At 62.6% G+C, this 22,960-nt stretch overlaps 1 protein-coding gene across 3 annotated transcripts in view; it reads right to left on the bottom strand.

The window, feature by feature from the left end:
• SKI (SKI proto-oncogene) overlaps positions 1 to 22,783 on the bottom strand; it is a 64,941-nt gene extending 42,158 nt beyond the window's left edge. For 2 of the 3 annotated variants that reach the window (XM_032863185.1, XM_032863187.1), the window contains exon 1: positions 21,750 to 22,783. In XM_032863185.1, coding sequence (XP_032719076.1) covers positions 21,750 to 22,718 — 969 coding nt within the window. In that variant the 5' untranslated portion in view covers positions 22,719 to 22,783. The remainder of the gene's footprint in view (positions 1 to 21,749) is intronic. The other variant, XM_032863186.1, reaches the window with a different exon arrangement.
• Positions 22,784 to 22,960: the final 177 nt, after the last annotated feature.

Here is a 22,960-nt window from a genome sequence, read left to right as displayed (position 1 = left end):
GGGCGGCGCTGGGCCCCTGCACTGTGGGGTGCAACAGTCTCCCGACTAAGACACTCGAGAGAAAAAAGTCCAGACAGGCAGGCAGGATCAGGAGCCGCGTCCGGACAATCCTCTGTGACCGGAGGGCGGCTGCGGGCTCTTTTCACTCCTTGACAAAGTGTTCAACCTGCCTTAAAAACAAGCTCGAGAGCGTCTCACATTCCCCTTGGCTCTGCAGGTCACTCCAAACTCCGACCTCTGTCACTCCTTGGGCCTGACCCAATCTGACACTACAGGGTCTGGGTCGCTCTTCCAAACAGCGGTCAAGCCCTTACTCCGCCACAGACGCCGAAGCGAACTGTGTGTGCACGCGCACGCACACACGCACACGGACGCGCACACGCATGCACACACGCACACAGACGCGCACACGCACGCACACACGCGCACGGACGCGCACACGCATGCACACACGCACACAGACGCACACACGCGCGCACACGCACGCACACACGCACGCACACACGCGCACGGACACGGACGCACACATGCATGCGCACACGAACACGCACACGGACGCACACGCACGCGCATGCACACGGACGCGCACACGCATGCACACACGCACACGGACACGCATACGGACGCACGGACACGGACGCACACGCACACAGACACGCACACGCATGCACACGGACACGGACGCACACACACATACAGACGCGCACACACGGACACAGACGCGGACGCGCACACGAAGCGACAGGCCAAGAAGACAAGTCCTGATCATCTGAGCGTCGCTTCTGAGTAAAATCACAAACCCCGGTGGTTCCTGTGTCTTCCTTTTCAAGGGGCTCTTTATGTCCTTCCTTCCTCGGTGCTTAAAATGCCAAGACCTTTTGCGAATTCAGAAAACACATGAAGAAAACAGAACGATTAAACTGCATCATTTGAGTAAAGAAAAACCAGTTTTAAGATGGAGGCGCAAAATGCTTCAACCCCAGGCTCTCGAAAATCGCCAAGGGGCACCCGGCCAGCTCTGAAAATGGAGCAAGCAGCTCTTGATCTCAGGGTTGTAAGTTCCAGCCCCATGCTGGGTGTAGATTTGCTTAAAAATAAAGTCTTAAATACAAAAAACCTGCCTACCCTGCTCTTCAACAAAGAGGAAGCTTGTGGACCTTGAGCACATGCGGGGGCACGAGATGGCCAGGAGGGCAGGCCGAGGCAAAAGAGCTTCGGGGAAAGAGCCCCGGGCGCCACAAGGGAAAGCTCGGGGCAGGAAGAGACCGGTCGCCACAGGACGCGGATGGGAGGTTTCACGGGAGCTACATCAGGGACCAGCCGCCAGGTCCCCATGAGGAGCGGTCAGGCGCCAAGCGTGGAGAAAGCGGAGCTCCGAGACAAGGCAGAAGCAGGATTTCGGAGGAAACCAGTGTTAGCATCCCTGGGGACGGGAGACGAGCTCACAGCCAGAGCCATGACACAAGAACAGGTGACAGCCGTTACAAAAGAAATAAAAACAAAGCACATCTTAGAAATTACAAATGAAATCACAAAACCCGAAAGTGGACAAGGAAACAGCGTCTGGCAGCAAACCCCAGGAAAGCCCTGGAAAACGACCCCAGAGATGGAGAACGAGAAGGACCAAGGCCTGCCAGGCCCGGCCAGCCAGAGATGCCCCAGAGCACAGAGACCCACGGACACCCACAGCTCAACCCCAAGCAGGGGCTAGGCTCCTGGTGACAGAGCTGGCACAGGACCACACCGATGCCCGGGGCCAGGCCCTCTGCGCCCACCCTCCAGGCACTGGGAGCCAGAGGACAGCAGAGAGGTGGGCCACACACCCAGTCCGGCACTGGGGGGCCTCCGAGGTGGGCCACGGCCAGAGGCATCGCCATGCCAAAGAGGAGGAAACAGGCAACCAACTCCAGGGCCCAGAGCAGAGTGAGGGCCCCGGGGCGGGGAAGACAGGGAGCAAGGTCAGGTATGGGACGCCAGATCTGGGGGAACACGGCCACACAGTCGTAAAGTAAGCACAAAGGATGGGTTCATCAAACATGAGCCCCGGGTGACGAGGGCAGGCCCCGCAGCGGCAGGCACAGGCTGCAGGGGGCTAGCGGCGAGGCTGGACTGGGGAAGTGGCGCCGCAGGTGACAGTTACAGGAGGTCAAAAGGATAAACAGTGAACAACAGGAAGTCGCTGCCAGAGGCCAAGTGGAGAGAAGAGGACGGGGATGCCAGGTTTGTGCCATTCACCGGTTAGCTGTACACCTTGTCCACGGATTCCCTAGGCGGCCCACGAAAGGTGAAGACAGCACCCACCAGAGGGGGCACGGGCCTGCCCAGGGAGTGGGGCGCCCGCCCGCGGCACTGTCACTCAACATAGCAGGCCGTGCTGGGCAGCCCCACAGGCGGGAACGGGCATCTGGAGGAAGGAGGGCCGCTGCAGCCGGGTGGGCAGCACGTGGAAGATCCCAGCCTGCTCCCACCCCTGGCCCACGGAGCCCACCCCGCGAGGCAGCAGTGACAGCTGGGCGTGCACACAACACCGTCTGACAGTCAGTGGGGGCGTGTCCAAGGCGTCCAGACTCAGGGCCAGGTACATTAAAATGAAAAAGCAGCCAAGTAAAGATCTAACGATCTTGAGCTTTCCGTCTGGTCCTTCCCGGGTGAGGCAGCACCACTGCAGGGCCACTAAAGGAACGGGAGGAAACAAGAGGGCCCACGATGTCCCAAGGACCTGGGACAAAAGGAGATGCAGGGGGAGGGGCAGTGCTGTGTCCTCGGCAAAGCAGGAAGGCGTCTTCCCTCAGCACAGACCGCCGCAATCCCACCGTCACCAGGCTCACGGAGGCTCGTCTTGGGCAGAGGGGCCTAGCAGAGGACACGGCCCGTGTGCTGCTGTGGGAGGGACCGAGGACCAGCCTGCCACCGGCTCCCAGCACGCCCACCCACCGAGGCTACAGCCTGATCTGTACCCCAGGCCTTCCAGACTTCAGAGTCATCTGGAGATGAACCAGCACGTACCCAAAGGACCCAGAGAATCACCGGTCCCCCTGGGCCCTCCTAGAGGCCACTGACAAACGCAACCTGGGTGTGTGAAACAAAGAACACACGGCACAGCTCAGGACCCCGAACGCTATGGGACCGCAGCCCCAGAAGGCATGCAAGGTGACCCGTGCCTCCTCTGCCACAGCCAGGGTCTCACGGCAGCCCAAGGAAGGGTCTGGCTTTGCTCTCAGCACCTCCAGGGAGGCCCTTCCCAGACTGCAGGGCAGCGGGATGACCTCCCTCAGCGAGGGCAAGGCCACAACATCAGGACGGCAGCCCTTGGTGCAGCGCGTGGGGGGCCTGGGAGGACTCCTCAGTCAGAGTAAAGGCCTCGATGTGGGTCAACAGGATGAACGTGGCTCGCGAGTATGAAGGACGCAGAGAAACGGAGAACCTTCCCCAACGGGAAGCACTCTGGCCAGGACGTTTGCTCTGGTCCACAGTGTACACGGGCCACCGGCACTAACCCTGGCCAAGGCCTCTGCTGACGAGTCCCCCACCCTCCACTCACCCTTACTGCGCCCTGGAAGCCGTGGGGCTCCTTCCCACTGAGGCGCAGGCTCCCCAAGGCCGGAACCCCCCATCTGATGAAGGTCTCTGTGCAACACGCGACACACAGACTGACACGAGGGCGGGGTGGCGAGGGGCAGGGGCAACAGCTAACAGCACCGGGTATGGGAACACACTGGGGGGGGCAGCCAGCCCCCCACAATGCCCCCCACCCGGGCCCCCACCGGCAGCCTCGCGAGAAGGCCTGTCCCCGCCTCTGCCTCCTGCTGCCGGAGTCAGGTGACCGCACGGGGGAACACGGCCCCAGGCGCGAAAGCGAGACCCCTGGCTGAGGCCGGAGCCTTGGGCGCAGAGTGCGCGTGGCCGAGTCCCACGTCAGGCCCCGCGCTGGCAGGGAGTCTGCTACCGATTCTCTCCTCACCGCCTCAGTCACTGGTGCTCTCCCAAGTAAGACAAAATTTAAAAAAAAGAGGGAGTTGAGGACAGTTTCAATGCTCTCGTTCCAATCCAAAACAATGGGACAAGCGTCTGAAGGAGGCCACGGCCCCACCCAGGCTTCCTTTCCCTCCTGACCCCAGTCGCCACACACAACGACACAGGAGCCCGGGACGGACACGTCCCAGCACAGGGAGCGAGCACAGGAGAGCACTCTGAGCGGGGAAGGACGTGAGCGACCCCACGCCACCGCCCTTCCGGGCACAGCTGACAGAGGCACAGACGCGGGACGGGGGAAATGTCAACAGACACAACCTCGCGGGCGGTCCCCAAAGCCAGGAGCCAGAGAAAACCGTGGGGCGGAAGCAAGTGGCTCCGTTTCTATAAATGACTTACGGCAAAGAGAGGCGGGAAGACGGGCAACATCCCCCTGAGAGACATCCTCCACATCTCCGTCTGCCCTCGGGTGACCCAGCCACCCTCAGCAGGGGCCCGGCCGGGAGAAGGCCGTGCCTGTTGTGGGGACGGGGCTCTGCGCCTCTGGCCCACCCTGCTGATGCGGCTCCCTCAGGCCCCAAGAACGCGCAAGCCAGCCATTCCCCCCAAGGGTGTAACGGTGTCAGGGGGTCTCAGGAAAAAGACCTCAGGAGGGACTGAGGTCTGGGGGTGGCCAAAAGGGACAATTTAGCCACCGGAACAATGGCCAGAACGGACCACAACCCTGTCGCAGACTGAATCAGAAACACAGTGGGCAGTGACGGTCCGGCAGGAGGAAGGAGGGCGGGCAGGCGCTCCAGGAGAAGCGGACACGGGGTTCACGGTAACGGGGTCAGCGGGGTAGGGCAGGGCCGTTGAACCACCGGGAGAAAGTTCAGCACGGCAGATGCGGAGGAGGTCTAAAGTCCTCCGCGTGTTACTGATTAACCGCGCAGGGAAGAGGCAGACCCCGCCCAAGAGCACGATCAAAGTTCCCGGCCTGAGCAGAGGCCGGCCACACGAGCATCCAGCCACTGCTGGGGAGGACGCCGTGGCACCGGCAGGCTCCCATCTGAGATGCGGGAGCTGCATCTGACCAGGGGGCACACCTGACCCCAGGTGTAGATGCCTAACCCACAGGCTGCCCCATGGCTCCCAATGGACCCATGTCACCAAGGACCAAAGGCAGGGGAGGGGCCCCGAAGACAGGCAGCTTGGGGGCAGAGGTGTGTCCTGGCGGGTCCTGGGCAGATCGGGGCTACGGGCTGCTCTGGCGGGGGTCATCTTGTTGTGCCAACACGAGGACGCCCTCACCTGCAGGACACACACGCCAAAGACGCGCTCGCCGATCAGAGGGTGCGCCCACACCACACGGTGTCCGCACTCGCAAACCTCAGGGAGTGCACCTCTCGTGACTCCACTGGAGGCCGGACGACTGTCCAAAACAAAAATCCCAAGCCAAGGAGAAGCAGCGGGCTTACAGACCCCTCTCGGCTCCTCCATCGGCTACCCGCACCTAGAGGATGCAGGCAAACACATGAGGGCCAAAAAGGGGTATGAGGCACCCTCGGGATGGCCCACCCAGCAGGTGCCACATCTGAGCCGTGGGCTGTGCAGGACTATGAACTCCACCCCGGAGTCCACTCAGCGGCAGCCACGGGACACCTAGCTCTCAAAATCCCCAATTTCAGGAACTGTACCAAACCCTGGTCATAAAAACCAGTATCAAATTCCAGCTCAACGCTCCAATACAACGATCCAGGAATCCGACGTGCGTGTGGACTGGACCAACAGCAGCAGGAGGACGGAGAGAAGCGCTCTCGGTCCGGCCAGGCCTGTCGAGCACAGAGCCAAGACCCTGAGACCCTAGCCCGCAGCCAGGGTGCCCGACAGCTAGAGACGTCCGCTCCAGGAGGCCCTTCTCACAGCTCCTCACCCCACACGAGCAGGACAGGGCACCGTGGCTCTCGCAGCTGGTTCTCCACTCACTGCCTTGTTCTCATTTTCTGAGAAACCTCACTTTTCCAGATAAGAACTGCCCTGGGGTCGGGGGCACCGGCTGGCTCAAGTCAGTAGAGCATGCGATTCTCGATCTTGGGACATGAGTTCAAGTCCTGCGTGGGGCCCATTTAAGAACATAAAAATCGCTCTGGGGTCAGTTTTACCTGGTTCAGATCACCGCAGTGGATGAAGCCACCACTGCCGGCTGAATTACCAAAAGCCCTGTCTGAAGAACTAAAAAAGGCCACCCCACTGGAAAACACATCCTGGGGCGCCTGGGGTGGCTCAGTCGGTGAAGCGTCTGGCTTCCGCTCAGGTTATGATCTTGGGTCCTGGGATCGAGCCCCGTGTCAGGCTCCCTGCTCAGCGGGGAGTCTGCTTCTCCCTCTGCCCCTCCCCCTGCTCACACTCTGGCTCTCTCTCTGACCAAGAAATAAAGTCTTTGGAAGAAAGGAAGGAAGGAAGACACCTCCTACCAGCCTTGCTCTGAAACAGACCTCTGGCCTTCCCTCCAGCCAGAAGTCACCCGAAGATCAAACTTGGTACCAGCCCATCACCAGGCACTGCTTAGGGCACGTCTGTGTGCCGCCCCCAACCACACCGAGCCCAGGAGCCTGGGATGTCCTCAGCCTGGACGGCTTCGAGGACAGGGATGGCTCCCGGCATCCCAGCGGGTGAGTCAGGGACCGTGTGGACTTGATCACACAGAGACCCGGTCAGACACTCCATCACCTGTCTCATAGGGGACACCACACTGTGGAAGTCCAGGGGGGAGCACAGCCTGCAGGGGTCACGGACAACGGACCGCACGGGCCCCAAGACATGGGCACAGGGAGCCTAGGCACCTGGCATGCCCCGTGCGGTCTGCTCACATCACCTGCTGTTGTCCATCCGACCGGCACGGCTGCCTCCTGTCAGCTTCCCTGGCTCTGGGAAGAACCAGAAGGTGCAAATCTTCATAGCACGGCACCCTCATCACCCTCGTCACCCACTACAAGAGGGTAAGCTGAGGCCCAGGGAGGTGGTGTGACCAGAGTGAGGACAAGACCTGGGCCCAGGCTCTCTGTCTCTCTCTGAACTTCTAGAAACTCCTACTTGGCCAAAAATACCAAAAAGCTTCAATGACTCCTGCTTGCAGAGAAAGTGAGGTAAGGAGAAGAGGGGGTTAACATCAGACTCAGGGACAGCAGCCTGCCTCGCGGGGAGCAGCACGACGCAGGCAAGCAGCCTCAGAGAGATCTCCAACTCCCATTTTCCTTACCCCAAACACAAAGGGCCACCCCATCCCCCACGTAGGTAGGTCGCAGCCAGGCTTTCCTTCTGACCAGCACTCAGGGGGCGGGGGGAGGGCTGGTATTTGCAAACCAAACATCAAGGATCCTCCCCCTCCCAGAGTGCCCTACCCTCATTAACACAGAGACAGAGCTGTCCCCAGGACCAGGAACCTCAGGTCCCTCAGCTCCACGCCTGCTCCTGAGCAGGAGGCCAACACGGGCCATCTGGGAGCCAAGTAACAGGAATGGCTGCTGGCAGTGAGTCACCGGCTCGGTGAGCGCAGCCCCAGGGATGGGGACACAGGCAGTGGGGGCCCCACGTGTCTATCCCAGACAACCTCCAGGCCCCTGGAGCCACCCCAGGACCTCCAGGCCAACACCCTAAGAGGCAGTGGGCCAGGCCCTCCGGGGCTTGGGAGAAGGGCCGCGGCCACCCCTTCAGCCTCACAGCTTTGGTCACGTACACACACTCGCCTTCCCATGAGGGGCCAGAACACGGTGGCATGTGGCCCATGTGAAGGACCACTGTCCCCCAGGCCACCCGTCACCCCCAGCCTCCTGGAACCAACAGAAGCAAACTAATGCAAACCAGGGCCCAGAACAGGCCTGGCCCTCAAAGTCCGCACACAAGGGCCGTGAGCCGCACAGACGACTGCCAGCCTCACGGGAAAGGACGTTCACAGGTGGAGAGAGGAAGCAAAGGGGCCGACGGTCCCGGGCACGTGCTTCCCAAGCTGCCAACTTTTCTAAAGCTGCAGTGGACTTGGCCACAGAGCTTGGCCACAGAGCCACCACACTCCCCCAGCCCGCCCTGTGCACTCAGGTACCCACCTCCCTTCATCCTGCCGCCTAAGGGCAGCCCAGGGTCCTTTCCTCCCGCTCGCTGGGTAAAGTCAGGGTTAAGACATTGGGCTCTGAGCTGTCCCCAAGCTGTTGTCTCCTCACATGAGTCCCTTATGCCACCCACACCTGGTGAGGGGACTGAAAGAAAGGAAGATCTTTGGTGAGAAGCATCACTCTCAGTGAATCCATTCTTTTTTTTTTTTAAAGACTTCACTTATTTATTTCAGAGAGAGAGAGAGAGAGAGAGAGAGAGAGCGCGCGCGCGCGCGCACAAGCAGAGGGACTGCAGACGGAGAAGGAGAAGCAGGCTCCCCGCTGAGCAAGGAGCAGAAACTGGGCTCAATCCCAGGAACCCGAAATGGTGACCTGAGCCAAAGGCAGACACTCAACCGAATGAGCCACCCAGGTGTCCCAGTGAATCCATTTCTGTCTTCAAGAATTTCTCCAGATATGCAGGGCGCCTGGGGGGCTCAGCGGGTGAAGCCTCTGCCTTCAGCTCAGGTCACGATCTCAGGGTCCTGGGATCGAGTCCTGCATCCGATTCCCAGCTCAGCAAGGAGTCTGCTTCAGATTCTCTCTCTCCTTCTCCCCCTGCCCCTCTCCCTACCCATGACTGCACATGTGCTCTCTGTAAAAATAAACAAAAGAAGAGAAAGAAGAAGAAGGAAGAAGGAAGAAGCAGGAGGAGGAGGAAGGAAAAGTGTGCGCCAAGCAGCCCAGCCGCTCCTCAGAGCCTGTGGCCCCCTCGCTGCCCTCTCCCATCCCCAGGCCATGGCCCAGCCTTCTGTCCCAAGCTTGGCCCTGTCCAGGCACACACGCACACAGGCCACAGCTCTCATGCAGGCCTCTGTAGAAGGCAAAGGTAGCTCTCAGCACAGTGGGCAGAGTGGGGCCACCAGCCCACCAGCCTGACCCTGCGGCCCTAAGCAGGTTCCCTCTCCCGGCTGGGCACAGGCCAGGCACACAGTAGATGCTCCATAACAAAATGACACGTGCTCCCGCCATGAGACTTGCTCCCCCAATGACACAGCACCTCACCCCAACAGGCCGCGGCCACCTCTGCACTGGGCACGAGCCCCGTCCAGATGCGACAGAGTTCCCGTGGCACCAGGCTCTCCTGCAAAGAAGGGGGGTCTCTAGGGGCGCCTGGGTGAGCGTCGGACTCTCGGTCTCAGCTCAGGGCTGGATCTCAGGCGCCTCACTGGGCTCCACGCTGGGTGTGGAGAACCCACTTAAGATGTGTCCCCAGCCCAGAGATGCCCCTGCCTCGGCCGCACCAACAGAGGGCTGGCCGAGCCCACTACGCGCAGCAGACGGGCCACCGCGCGCCACTCGCCACAGCGTGACGGGACTGACGCGGGGAACACAGACAGGCTCCTCCAGGCCCACAAACAGCCCGACTTGAGACGGGACAAAGGACCTGAACAGACGTTTCCCCCCAAACAACACCCGTGTGGCGGACAGCATACAAGACAATGACCAGCACTCGGCATCTGGGAACGCCCGGCAGCGGGACCGGCAGAGACCACCTGGCACTCACCAGGACGGCTCCCTTCTCGAAAACACCGGGAACACCCTCACAAGTGTCCTCAGCAAGGACGCGCGGAAACGGAGACCCTCGGGCACGGTGGGCGAGAGCGGAACAGGCCGCCGCCGTCGCGGAAAACGGCGGCTCCTCGAACGGAAGCAGTTCCAGGAAGCAGCAGCGGGTCTCAGGGCCTGCGCCCCAGGGCGGGAAGCGGAGTCTCAGAAGGCGACCCACGCCTGCGTTCAAGGCTGCGCTCTCGAGAGCTAAGCCGTGGGAGCAACCGCAGTGCTCCTCCCCGTAGGTTCGGCCTCAAGGACGGACATGCCAGCGCCGCGCCCAACGTGGACGCACTTTGCAGAGACACCAGAAACAGGAGCACAGACCCTACAGGACTCCACTCACTGGAGGTCCCTACAGAAGTCACATTCCGGGACAGAAAGGACAAGGTGGACGGCTGGGGGAGGGGAGAGGGAGCGAGTGTTTCGCAGGAACAGACTCTCCGTTGGGAAGATGGAAAAATTCTAGAAATGGGAGACATATACCACATGACACAGCACAATGTGGACGTCCTTACGTCCCCGAGCCGTGCACTTAAAAACGGTAAAGAGGGGCGTCTGGCAGGTTTGCTCGGTGGAGCGAGGGACTCTTGATCTCAGGTTGCAAGTTCAAGCCCCATGTTGGGTGTAGAGCTCACGTGAAAAAAATGGCTAAGACAGCAAGTTTTGTGATATATACTTTTTAACCTTAATAACACAAATACACAAGGCAAATTACAGAAATTCTAAAAATAACACACCGGCCAAAGCCACTAGAAAAAAGTTAAACCATGAGATTTTCACCTTCCAAACTAACAGAGAAAGATATCCTGAATGACGGTAACCCAAGCTTGCGAAGGGATAGGAAAATGAGCACCTACTTAACTCTGTGGGGATGTGAACGGGAGAGCTGTGGGAGAAAGAATTCGGTAACAGGTAAAATCAAGAACTCTTGAGGGGCCCCTGGGGGGCTCAGTGTGTTGATCGTCCGCCTCCAGCTCAGGTCAGGATCCCAGGGTGTAGGGATCGAGCCCCGCATCGGGCTCCCTGCTTGGTGGGGAGGCTGCTTCTCCCTCCCCTACTCCCTCTGCTTGTGCTCCTTCTCTCGCGGTCTCTCTCTGTCAAACAAATAAATACAAATCTTTAAAAAGAAGCCCTGAGAAGGCCCTACACCTTCCCAGTGCCTGAGCAGGGAAACCGTCAGACCACATACCAGCGCCACCCCCGGCAGGGATTACGAGGCAGAAGAGACAGACGTGTGGACGCTGTGTGTGCCCTCTCTGACCCGCCGAGCCTCCTGTAAGAAACTCGCCCCACCTGACCTCACACGTGCCCAAGGAGATGAGCTCAGAGAGCGGACCTCAGCCACCACGGGACAGAGGACCTGCCCTCCCTGCAGGGGCTGGCCCACCGGCGGAGCCACGTCAGGAAACCATTCCGTGGGATCCAGGCGCCCGACTCGGTCCTCTCGCCCCCAGCCCATGCTGCAGACACGCGCACACACGCGGGCCAACAACCAGCTGCCGCTGTTTTCCGCGGCCACCCAAGTGGGAAGCCAGAAGGCCACCAACACAAGAATCGGGACAGGCCACAGGGCAATGAGGCGGCACACGGGAGTGACAAGAGCACCAGGTGAGAGTCCCGCAGAGATGAGAGATGAGCATGACTGATGGGGCCGTGCCAGCTACGCGGGGACACAGGTCCAGACATGGGAGGACACAGGGGAGGACGTCCCTGGAGAAACTCGAGCACAGTGCAGGGCTCCCCCTGGCCAGGGGCGGGGAAAAAAGCGGCCGACAGCCAGCAGGCACCTGCCTTCCTTGCTCGTCCCCGGGGCTACACGAGACTTCTGGGAAGCATCAGAGGCAGGACACTCCCCAAAGCATCACCTGGAGCCACGCACAGCGCGCGCCCCAGGTGTTACTTCCAGAACCCTCAACGGCACGAGGACTTTGAAACGCCTGCCAAGCGCGCACACGCGCGTGCACACAGAGGCGCGCGTGCACGGGAGGCCCGTCGCCCACCGGCCAGGCGGCCCTGGGTCGTGTGCAGCAACCTCGGAAGAGCCGATTCTGAGACAGCCGGAGCCGGACGCGGGCGGGCGTTCTGACCTCAGTCCCCTGCCGGCACCAGGATCACGGCCTTCCGCAACACTGGGTATGTCAGACGCTGAAATGCCAAACGGTGAAGGAAGATGCTGGGATTCGCTTTGGGAGAGGGCGACAGCCCGCTGCGCACGCAGTCGGGAGAAACGAGCGACTGAGACGCCGCGAACCGCTGGGCGGGCGCATGGGCTCGTGCGAACCATCTCCCGCTTTCAGTGTCAGCTTGAAACTTCCGAGCGTAACAGCACGTTTTCCTAAATCCACAGACACGTCCTGATGACGGGGCAAGAAACGCGCTCCCCACTGGCCCCGTGTCGGCGGGGCGGGGACAGGAACTCCCGCCGCGGAGGCTGGGAGACGCAGGGAGGGATCCGGGTGACTCCTCTGGGCTTCCGCTCCGCACAGCCGGCGCGCTCAAGCAACAACGGCAGGGGCGCCCGCATCGCCACCAAGCTTCTGCACCCGCCTCACCCCGCCTCCGGCCCCCACGCCGGCCGACGGGACCACGCCGGCCGAGGTTCGAGGGGCCACGGCGACAGCAGGCCGTGCTGTGCGTCAGCCTGGCTAGGTCCCTGCCGGCCCCCACGGATCACAGCGAGAACGGAGACCCAGCGTTTGTCACAGAGACTGAGAGAAAACAGATCTACCGAAGGAATCACAGTTCTCACGTGAGTGTCTAACCGACAAAACAGAAGGCCCATGTGCACAAGAGACATCAAGCCCAAGCAGGCAGGGAAATCTAAGGGTTCACTGAATACCACAGAGGACCCCTCAGTAACCCGAGACCATCTCGACAGCACGGACGGGGAAGTGAAGCAAGTTCTCCTGTAAACAGGAGGGGATCCCAACACAAACCCAGGGGACACATGCGCTGACCCCCCACCCAGCCGCAGCCAAGGAACACTGGGCCGGCCCTGGCTGAGCCCACAAGGTGCACACCACACTCTGGTTTGGAAGATCGGGGGGCGAGGGTGATGCAGGAGGGAAGCTTCCCACCGCACGGCCAGGAAGGAGCCCCAAAGTTCGGAATTCCCCGGGGCCTTCGGCAGGCGTCAGAGACCAACCGGGGTGTACACTGTGGCCACGCCAGGACCCAGGACCCAGGACCCAGGCCCATCAAGGCACAGGTCATCAGGGCAGAGCCGGCCCTCTGTGGTCCCCTCAGTCAGGACCCTTCCTGACCTCCATTCCAGGACCAGGCCCGTAGCCCCGGCCCTGGGTGTTGCCATGGGCTCCTGGACCTGAGTTAGGAGCCCACGACCACAGCCGGCCCCACACTCCAGGAAACACGGGACACGCTGTCACTCATCGAGCCGCACCGAGGCGACCCAGCGGCTGACCTTGTTCTTACAGCTTCAAGAGCTCCCTAAACTGAGACAGAATCGACCAAGGTCAGGCCAGCTGGGCGACACTTACTGCACACAAGAATGTTTAAAAAAAAAAAAAAATCACAGTTTTGATAGTTCTGCAAAAAAAACTTAGCAAATTTACAACAAAACTGTCAAGTAATTAAGGCAAGGCACTTCACACATGAACTTAAACTGCTAATTAAAATCCCCTCGCTTAATTGACTACATTTGCATATCATTCAACTTGGGAGCACAATTTTTTTAATGGTTTGGGCAACACAGTTGTAATGCCAGGAAGCAGGAGGCAGCAGGTAAGGCGGAGCCAGCAGTACCCACCGCGGCCACGCGGCCACACCGGGAGCCGAGCTGCGGCCAAGGCCACCCAGACTGTCCCAGAGGCGCGGAGGTCACCCACCCCAACGGGGCCAGCCAGCCCGGGGCCAGCTCCCGATGCAGCACTCTCGCTGCGGCCCAGGACCCCCCACCCAGGGGGAGAGGAGGAGACTTGCTCACTGTAGCCAGGGCTGGGGACAGCACCTCCCTGCTGCCCAGCGCTTCTGCCTCAACCACCACCCCCCACCCGGAGGGGAACGCCCGGCAGATTCCGGAACCACACGTGGGACGCACGCACCTGTCCCTTCCTCCAGGGAGAGGCTTCCCAGCTTCGCCAGCGGCACTCCCGACTGCCCCCTTCTTCCCTGGTTCCTCCACGTGCTCACCAAGCGCCAGCCCTGCCATTCGAGAAACATACAGCTCCCTGTGCCGAGGGGCTCAACCAGCGCTGGGGCTCAGGGGAGGGCCAACGCCGACCTCAGCACGACACACAGAACTCGGCTGGCCAGGATGGCTTTGGGATCCAGACTGGGCACCATGAGACCCAGGCAGATGAGAGGCCGCGGGTGTTTCAAACGGGGGTTGTTGTGTGACCCTTAGCGCAGAACCCGAGTAAAGACGGCAGACCAGTGTGCACGCCCCCCACGGCTGGACCACACGGGTCTGCAGAGACAAGAGGCATTTCTGGTCCCGACGGTTTCTGCGCAGCACCGAGGGGCTCTGGACAGAGAACGTCTGGCAATTAGAAGCATGTGTCCACAGGGATGGGCGGACAGCACAAGTGGTGCCCAAACCGCCATGGCCCCATGCAAGGAGGGAGCACCACCATGGGTACCACGAGACCCATGGATGCCACACGCAGAAGCAGTGACAATAGCAAACTCCAGGTCTGAGTACGCAGAGACAGAAGATCGGATGTGGAAAGGGAGCTTCCTCGAGGTAGGAAAGGGGGCATGGCCTGGTGCCAGCCAGCCTACCCCCACTACCGGCCCCAAGAAGGCCTCACCTCCCAGTCAGTCACCGTGGGGCTGGAATCACAAAGACAACACTCAGCTGACTGCAGACAGGCGTGGACAAAGCATGAGAAGCTGGCTCTGCTCTGAAGGGGAGGCAGACCTGGCCCACCATCACAGGGACTCACAGGTCATCCAGACACCCCCAGCCTCAGACCCAGGCAGCCAGCCAGCCTCGCTGGGGCCAGGGTCCCTGCAGGCAGCTGGTGATGGACGTGGCTGCTCGTCCCCCAGAGTGTGGGGCCAGGGCAGCACTGGGGTCCTTTCCTGGTCATGAAGCAGGACAGACCTTCCGTCTCCCCCGCCAACCCCGCTGCACAGCCCACTGTGAAGAGGGGGGTGCAAAGGAGAACATGCCACCAGGCCCAGGCTCCGGGCAGGTCCCTAGGCGTGAAGTCACAACCAACCGGTTCCTAAGATGATGTAGCTGGCGGTTCCTGTGGGACAGAGGAGCTACCTGACACCGGTCAGAAGACCCCAAGCCACAGCCACCACCCACATCCCCATGCCTAATGTGCTGCCCGCAGGCTCAGCCCCATTCCTTCCCATTGGCCTGTCCCACAGGGTCAGACACAGGGGCTGGGATACGCAGCTGAGCTGTCATCATGTGACTGTCACCCCGACATGCCACCTCATATGTGGCCTCAGGGGTGAGGCTAGGAGGAGAAGTCCACCCCGGAGCGCCACCAGCACCCTGGGCCCTTAGACCCCCCACAACCCAGCTCACCCTCAGGGCAGGATGAGCCCCTGGATGGGGCTTCCCTCCCACGTAGCAGCCCTACAGCCAGCCCTCCTGCCACCCAGCCCCGCCCCACAGCGGGTTCCTCTGTGGAACTCAGAGGGTCCCACATGGGGTCAACTCAGGGGGTCCTGAGTCCCCACAGCAACTCAGGGGGTCCCACAGGAAGCCTGTGCTCAACAAGACCTGTTTCTTTTCAAAGTAGCTCCGATCCCGGCGGAAGCCACATTGGGGCAGGCAGCGCGGCCAGGCTCGTCCACTTGCAGAGCTGACAATACCTTTGTCCCACAGCAGAAGCCAAGCATCTGGGTTCAAACAAGGTTTCAAGCACCCCCCACGGGCCTAAGCAAGCCACCTTCTTCAAGCCACGCCACACGACCAGGACAAGTGACACCTCAGGGACAACAGTCTGCCCGAGAGAGTTCCTACACCTTGCCTTCTCCAGCTAAGAGCAGAGCTACCCAAAAGCCCCCAACAACAGTGATTTCACGCCTCTGTGAGTCATTCAAGGAGTATTCGTTCCGGGGACCCAGCCGAGACCAGCCTGCGCCCTCCATGAGGCTGACAACACGACCACAAGCACACAGATCCCAGGCCCACCGCAACAAGGGCAGCCCGGAGAACCAAGCCGAGGGGCAGCCAGACCACGGCGGGCTGCGAGGCCCGGACCCGCACGCGGACACTTCCTGAATCACCACCTAGAGCTGAAAACCACCAAGTCGACGCGTCCCGTGATTCCTTCTCAGTCCGACAGTTACAGCAGATAAAACGCAAACACCGCGCACCACGGCGGCCTCCGCTGTTTCCCAGGCTCCTGCCAAGACCCCTCTCGAAGCCTCCCGTCTGTTTCACCAGCACAGAAGACACGAGGATTACCAAAGGGACAAGAATTTCTAGCAAAAACCAGAGCAGCACGCAGGCCACACACTGCAGGAACCGGCACCGCGGTCACCTGCAGGCCCACACACAGCCAGAGGGCTCCCTCCCCCACAGACGCCCCGGCCACCCCGGTCCTCCTTCCAGAGCCACCCTCATCCCCACCACCTCACGTCCACATCACGCCCAAGTCCCGGTCCTTCGCCGTCCTTCCTCCTTAGTAAATAAGGAGACGAGAGCAGCGGCGAGTCCCGGAAGTAGAGGACCCTCCCCTCGTCCCCCCAAACCAGCTCCCAAGCTCTGTGACCGGGAAGACCACCGCACCTCGCTGAGCGCCTCCAGCGATAATGCCAGCAGAGGCAGGAGGGCGTCCGGGCCGGCCTCTAGACCCGTGCCCCCGACTCACGAAGAACAGCGTCGGAGCTACGGCTCACCCCACCGCCAGGCCTGGGGACAGGCTAGAGGCTTCCCAGGCGTGACCCGAGTTAGCCCGGACACACCACACCTGGTCCCCTGGGGGAGCGAGCAGCCTCTGAGACGTGGGCAGGGTGGGGAACCATGCTGTGCTCGCACGTGCAACAGGGGACCACGTACGTACCCCCCAAGGGCTACCCACGCCTCTTCATCCCCACGGATAACCCAACGCTACCCGAAACCGGCTTCAGACCAAGCAAGGCCGTGGGGGAGGAGCCACCGCCACACACAGCCCCGCACCCCCAGGAAACGACTTCCTGTCCCTTCTTAGCAACTCTGATCTGCCCCCCACAGCTGAGCTGGTCGATAAACGGAAAATGGGGCGCAATGGGCATGTTCCCCAGCCCACGCCCAGGCTGCATCCCAATGCCCCCGCCCCCGCCCACTTTGCCTGTTTCCCCATTTCCTCAGGGACAGCAAACCAGGAGGGCGAGGGCCTGACCAAGAATGGAGGCCTTCTCCTCCCACCGCGGCTCTCACAGACCTGAAGGAAATAATTCAGCCTCTGTATTTTGACTCAAAACAAAGAAACTTTTTAAAAACATTTCAGTTGAAACTTGCATAATTCTTCCAGTGGAGAAATCCTCCCCGACTTTCGCAATCCTTAGAAAGAGACACATTATTGCTGCTTGTGGAACACTCTCTGGGCCACAAAGAGTCCGGCCGCCAGCCTCGGCCACCGCCCGCGGTCACCGCCCGCCAGACAGCTGGGGCTGCCCCGGAAGCACCGCCTCCCCCCGCAGGTCCCCGTGGCCAGGGGTGTGGGGCGGGGCTCGGTCACACTCCCCCAGACTTCCTCCTGCTCCTGGCCCGTCTGCCCTGGCCCGACATCTCAGACACACATCGCACAAACCGGCTGCGGAGGGCTGAGAAACCGAGACGCGGAGAGTCCGGGACCCTACTCCCCAGGCTCCGTGCTGCCTGGGGGACCCCGGAGAGGCAGCAGGAACAGACAAAGGTCACCCAATGACCCTGCTGCCCCAGGCCAGCTGCCGCCCTGGGAAAACTCCAGAGGCTAGGGACCCGGCCCAGCTCCAAAGACGGGTCCTGGAAACAGCAGGGTGGCCGACAGAGGGGCAGGCAGACAGATGGACAGGCAGCCCACACCTGGAGGACCGTCCAGACACGGCTCTGCACACACAGACAGGCCGAGGCCCCTGGCCGGCCTTGAGGCCCTCCCCCCTCTCGCACAGCCCACTGCGGGGCACAGGGAGAAAGCAGAGGCCTCGTTCAAGCTGCCGTAGCCCCCATGTGAGACGACTCCCAACCTTCACTCTGGGGCCTTCATCCGGGCGACCAGACCAACTTGCAGACCCCGTCCTTCTGCATGGAGGGGGGAGGGGCGGGGGAGGAAACAAAGCCCATCCAGGGTTACCACCAAGATAATTCAGAGCATCACCTGAGGTGGCTCCCCGCGTCCTCAGCCAAGCACCTGGAGGCAGAAAATCACCACGGAACCCCATAGAAGCCTACAGCAAAACAAGGGGACAAAGGGGCAACCGATCCTCTGAATCTCTGCCCACACAAGAGACGGCATCAGGGTAAAGCATGGTCACCCCAGGAAAGAGGGGGTCCCAGATGACGCACGTGGGTCACAGTTTGCTCCAGCCTGAAGAACGTTCTTTTTTTTTTTTTTTTTTAAGATTTTATTTATTTATTTGACAGAGATCACAAGTAGGCAGAGAGGCAGGCAGAGAGAGAGGAGGAAGCAGGCTCCCCGCTGAGCAGAGAGCCCAATGCGGGGCTCGATCCCAGGACCCTGAGACCATGACCTGAGCCAAAGGCAGCGGCTTAACCCACCGAGCCACCCAGGCGCCCCTGAAGAACATTCTGGACGGCACTCCTTCCCAAGAGAACTCCAGCTGAAAGGAGCAAAGCACGCCTCACTAGGGGAGGGTCCACGGGCTGGAACCCCCTTCCTGGCCGGTGCACTTAAAAGCCACAGTCACTCTCCAACGGGGCCACGGGACGCCAGGCCACCAGTGCTGCTGGCCGGGCCTCTGCTTTCAGAAAACACCGCCCCGTGACCAGGGAAAAGTCTCAGGTGACACGAGGGAGACTTCCCATGTGAGGAATTCAGACAAGTCCAGTCACCGGCGCTCACGCCGGCGCAGGGCCCTGGAGCACAACGACCCACGCGACAAGCCCCTCCAAGAACTCGGGTGTCCGGAAGGCAGGGGCTCGAGAAACACAGACAGGCCCGGCTCTCCAACCCGAGAATCAGGACACCCCACAGGACAGCAGTTCCAAGGAGCCCGTTTCCGGAGCCCAAGCACAGCCCTGCGGTCGTCCGAACGGGAAGCCTCTGGTGGCCCCGCAAGGAGCCGGGCCCCACGCAGCAGCCAAGCCGGCGGCACCGATGTCCGCCTCTGACAGCAACCGGCCTGATTCAGTCCAAATACCGTGAGGAACAAGCCGGAGGGACAGGGACAGAGCAAGGAGACAGAGGAGCAGAGAAGTCTCCGAGTCCCCACCTCCTCACCACATGTCCCCCCGCAACAAAATGACACATCCCCACCCCCACCTAACAGCGGACACTTGCACACCCCAGGAAAATACGACACCGCCGTCACACCGCTTACTACAGTCCCCATTTCACACACAGGGACATGGACACACAGAGCTTAAGCCACCGGCGCGAGGTCACGCTGCCAGCAGAGGCACGATGAGGCTGCTGGAGCAGCCCCACGGGGTTCCACATCTGGACTGGCCCACTGAGGGACGCCGAGGACGGCAACTTGTGGGGAAGGGCTCAGAGGTGGCTCCCCGGCCCCCCGGAGGTCCCTCCCGGCCCCGCGGCAGTGCGGCGCTGACCGCTGACTGCGTCTTGGCTGGCAGGAGCCCCCCAGCCTGGAACACACTCCAGCTCCCGCGGCCTCAACAGAACCCAAGGCCCCAGGGGAACCGTGTCCCCTACAAAGAGAATTCTAGCACATTCTTTGTTCCCTGCTGTCCTCATCCTTGGTGAGTCAAAAATATTAAACTAATCTTCCGAACAACTGAAAAAATTCCAAAACCAAATCCACAAATCAGCTGTCAAAGGCGGGGGGAAGGCGCAATCAGAGACGGACAGGGCTTTGGGGGGTGCGACGGGGTGGGGGGGGTCTTCCCAAGCAGCTCCTCCCAGCACACGTCGGCTCTGGGCAGCTGGGGGTCCGCTCCCACCCTGAGCTCCACCCGCCTCGCTCAGGGCCCTCGGCACACACACGGGCAAGCACGTGGCTGCGCCAGGACATTTAAAGAGGACGACGCACCCCATGACTCCCAACTGCGTGGTCACAGAGCCAAGGCAGCAGGCAGAGCCCCGAGCCCGGGCCGAGCAGAGAAGCTGGCGAGCGGGGCGTCCGCGGGGCGGCAGAGCCAGCAGCAGAGCCAGCAGCAGAGCCCCCCAGTGCTCCGGGAAGCCTGGCGCCGGGCGCCCGGTCCGGCTCACCAGCTCGAGGACGGCGGGCGGGCCCTGTGGCCTGGGGACCCCACCCACTGCGGACGAGCAGCTCTTCCTATCCGTGGGGAAATCCCTGTCTCACCCGCGGAGGAGCTTTAGGGCAGCATCAGGGAACGCATGGGAGAGGAAAGGCCGCCCCAGCAGCTCCCGGGAAGGCCGGCGCCGGCCTCGGCTCCCCGGGGCACGGTCCTGCTGCTCCCCACGCAGTGCCCGGGCCTGGCGCTCAGGCTGTGCCTTCCCTGAGCCGGGGACGGCCGCGCCCAGAACCACAGCGCCGGCCTTGAGAGACCCCGGCCCGGGGCCGCGGCTGTGACAAAGGGCCAGCCCCTGGGAGGCGGAGAGACCACAGCACCCACCCCTCGCGCCCCCCCGACTCAGGCACAGCCTGCCAGACAAGGGTCCCTGCCACGGCTCGGCCACGAACTGCAGTCTGAGGCCCCCCAGGCCGCGGTGGCTGCGGAAGGAACGGGCACCCCAAGCGGGAAAGCCCGCGGATCACGGAGGGTGCCCATCCCTCCACCCATCACCAAGTCACCCGAAGTCAAACGCTTGGGCCTCCCCTGCCAGCATCCCCCGCTCAGACCCCCCCCAACCCTGCCCCCCAGTCTGCGGCGCCGGAGCTGCGGGCAGGAGCGCCGCGGAAGGCCTGTGCACGCGCACACGCGGCCCCCTCCCGGCACAGGCAACAGGCCCTCCGTCCCCAGCCCCCTCTCCGCTCACCGAGACGCTGACACTCCGCTGGAGGGGCGCCCGGAGAAAACCGGGCGGGAGCATCTATTCACAGATTTAGAAAAAAAACTTTGATGCAGTAGCGGAATTAATTAGGCCTCCTCAGAATAGCAGAGCCGATGCAGCGCTCCGTGTGCGATTTAATAAGCCGGGGGCTCAGCAGAAAAGTTACAAACGCTTGGGGAGGGGAGGACACCAGGAAAAGGCGGCGAGGACTGCCAGTGAGGGGTCTCAGCGTCCAGCGGCCCGGGAGCTACCCAGCCGGCTACCCAGCCCGGTCACGGGTCCTCCGCCCGGCAAACAACAGAGCCCAGGCCACTGCCCCCGGCCCGCAGCTCTCAGGAGACGGGCACGGAAACGGGCGTGTCCGAAACAAACCGCAGGCCAAGAGCTGCTCCTACTCAGGGCCCCAGGTGCCCACTGACCAGGCCTCCAGTCCCGGGCCAAGCAGCCCCGGACCCCACACGGTGGGGGGGAGGGGGCGGCTCTGGGACTCCCACCCCGGCAGGCCCGCGGGAACACAGCTGCAGCCGCGGAGCCTCGGCCGGCCACCGCGGCCTGGACACCTGGCCTCGTCTCTGACTCTGGCTCCCAAGACTTCAAGGCGCAAACAGGCCCCACCGGGCCCAGTTCCATCTGCTGAGGACCAGCGCAGGCACCCCTCTGCCTGTGAGCGGGGGCCGGGGGGCCTCGGTCCACATACCCCCTCGCAGGCCCAGGCCCGAGGCTGCAGCCTGCCCTTCCCAGCCCGCCAGGGCAGCGGCTGCGGCCTCGGGGAGGCTTCTCCACCCAGCAGGCCAGCCCCCAGACCACCCAGGCCCCCCCACGCCAAGCCCGCTGACTCCTCACAGGGGTCAAGCCGGAGGACCTTCCCGCGCGACCGTCGATGGGGATGCCGACCCTACCCTGAATTTCTTCAAAATAAACCCAAATGCTGAGAAAAACCCCACATCGCACCGACCGAGTCCGCGGCCCAGGAGGCCCCCCAGCTTCCAGGCCCTGGGACCCAGCGCCCCGGTGTCCTCCCACCCCCACAGCCGGCAGGGACACTCACCCGGGGCACCCGCCGCTTGTACTTGTTGCCGTAGTCAAACTTCTCCTTCACGTCGTCCAGGCAGCGGCCCAGGCGCGCCTGCTCCTCCTTGCCCGTGTAGTCCTGGCTCAGCAGGATGTAGGCCCGCCAGTTGGCCGAGTCGAAGCCCCAGTGGCAGGTCCGGTTCTCCAGCGCCTTGTGCGAGTGCACCACGAACTTGTGCGGGGGGTACATGAGGCGGCAGTCGAGGCACTGGATGCAGGCGGCGCTTGGGCTGCTGTAGAGCTCGGGCACCAGCAGCCCCTTGCACTTGCCGAAGCACTCGTGGTACACGCGCACGCTGCGCTCGCTGAGCTCCAGGCCCAGCGCCAGGCTGGCCGCCAGCTCCTTCTTGCAGGGCGGCGGGTAGGCGCCACCGTACAGCAGCGCGTTGCACAGGCGCTCGGCGTCCGTCTTGGTGATGAGCCCGCACGAGGGCGCCGAGAAGGGCAGGATGCCCATGACTTTGAGGATCTCCAGCTGGTCCGCCGTGCAGCGCGAGCAGTAGATGTGCAGCTCGTCGCACACCGAGTTGATCTGCTGCAGCGAGAAGTCGCGCAGCACCGAGTTGAGGATCTGCGGCAGGCACAGGCGCTTCTCGCCGCCCACCACGAAGCACGAGATGGTCTCGCCCTCCAGCACGGTCTCGCAGCGCTCGGTGGAGCGGTCGGACGGCATGAAGAAGGGCCCGGGGAGCACCGGCGGCGGCGGCTGGATGGCTGGCAGGTGCAGCACGGGCGGCGGCTCCGCGGCCGCGGGCACCGGCGCCGGCACCGCAGCCGCGCTGGCCTCCTTGGCGCTCTCCTTCTTGTAGGCCTCCTGCGCCCAGCGCGCCGAGAAGGCTGCCGGGCCGCCCAGCGAGCTCATAGAGCTCAGGTGGAACTGCTCCAGCGTCTTCTGCAGCCCCGGGTGCGGCTGAAAGCCGCCGCGGCCACCCGCCGCCGCCTCCATAGTGCGCTCCGGCTCCCCAGGCCGCTCCCGCTCCCGCGCACCCGGGCCCCCGCGGCCCCCGCCGCCGCCCCGCGCGCCCCGGCGGCGCCCCCGGCCCCGGCCCCGACCCCCACCCGCCGCCGGCTCCCGCCCGATCACGGCCGCGGCCTCGGCCTCGCCCGGGGGCGCGAAGGGGTAGGCGGGCGGGGCGAAGGGGTCCCGCCGCTGGAGCCCGCCGGCACCGGGGCCCGGCGCCACATCCA

The sequence above is a fragment of the Lontra canadensis genome, unplaced genomic scaffold (genome assembly GCF_010015895.1).
Source record: "Lontra canadensis isolate GAN:19392208 unplaced genomic scaffold, GSC_riverotter_1.0 scaffold25, whole genome shotgun sequence".
In the NCBI taxonomy this organism is placed as follows: Eukaryota; Metazoa; Chordata; class Mammalia; order Carnivora; family Mustelidae; genus Lontra; species Lontra canadensis.
This window is presented reverse-complemented; position numbering and strand designations above follow the sequence as displayed.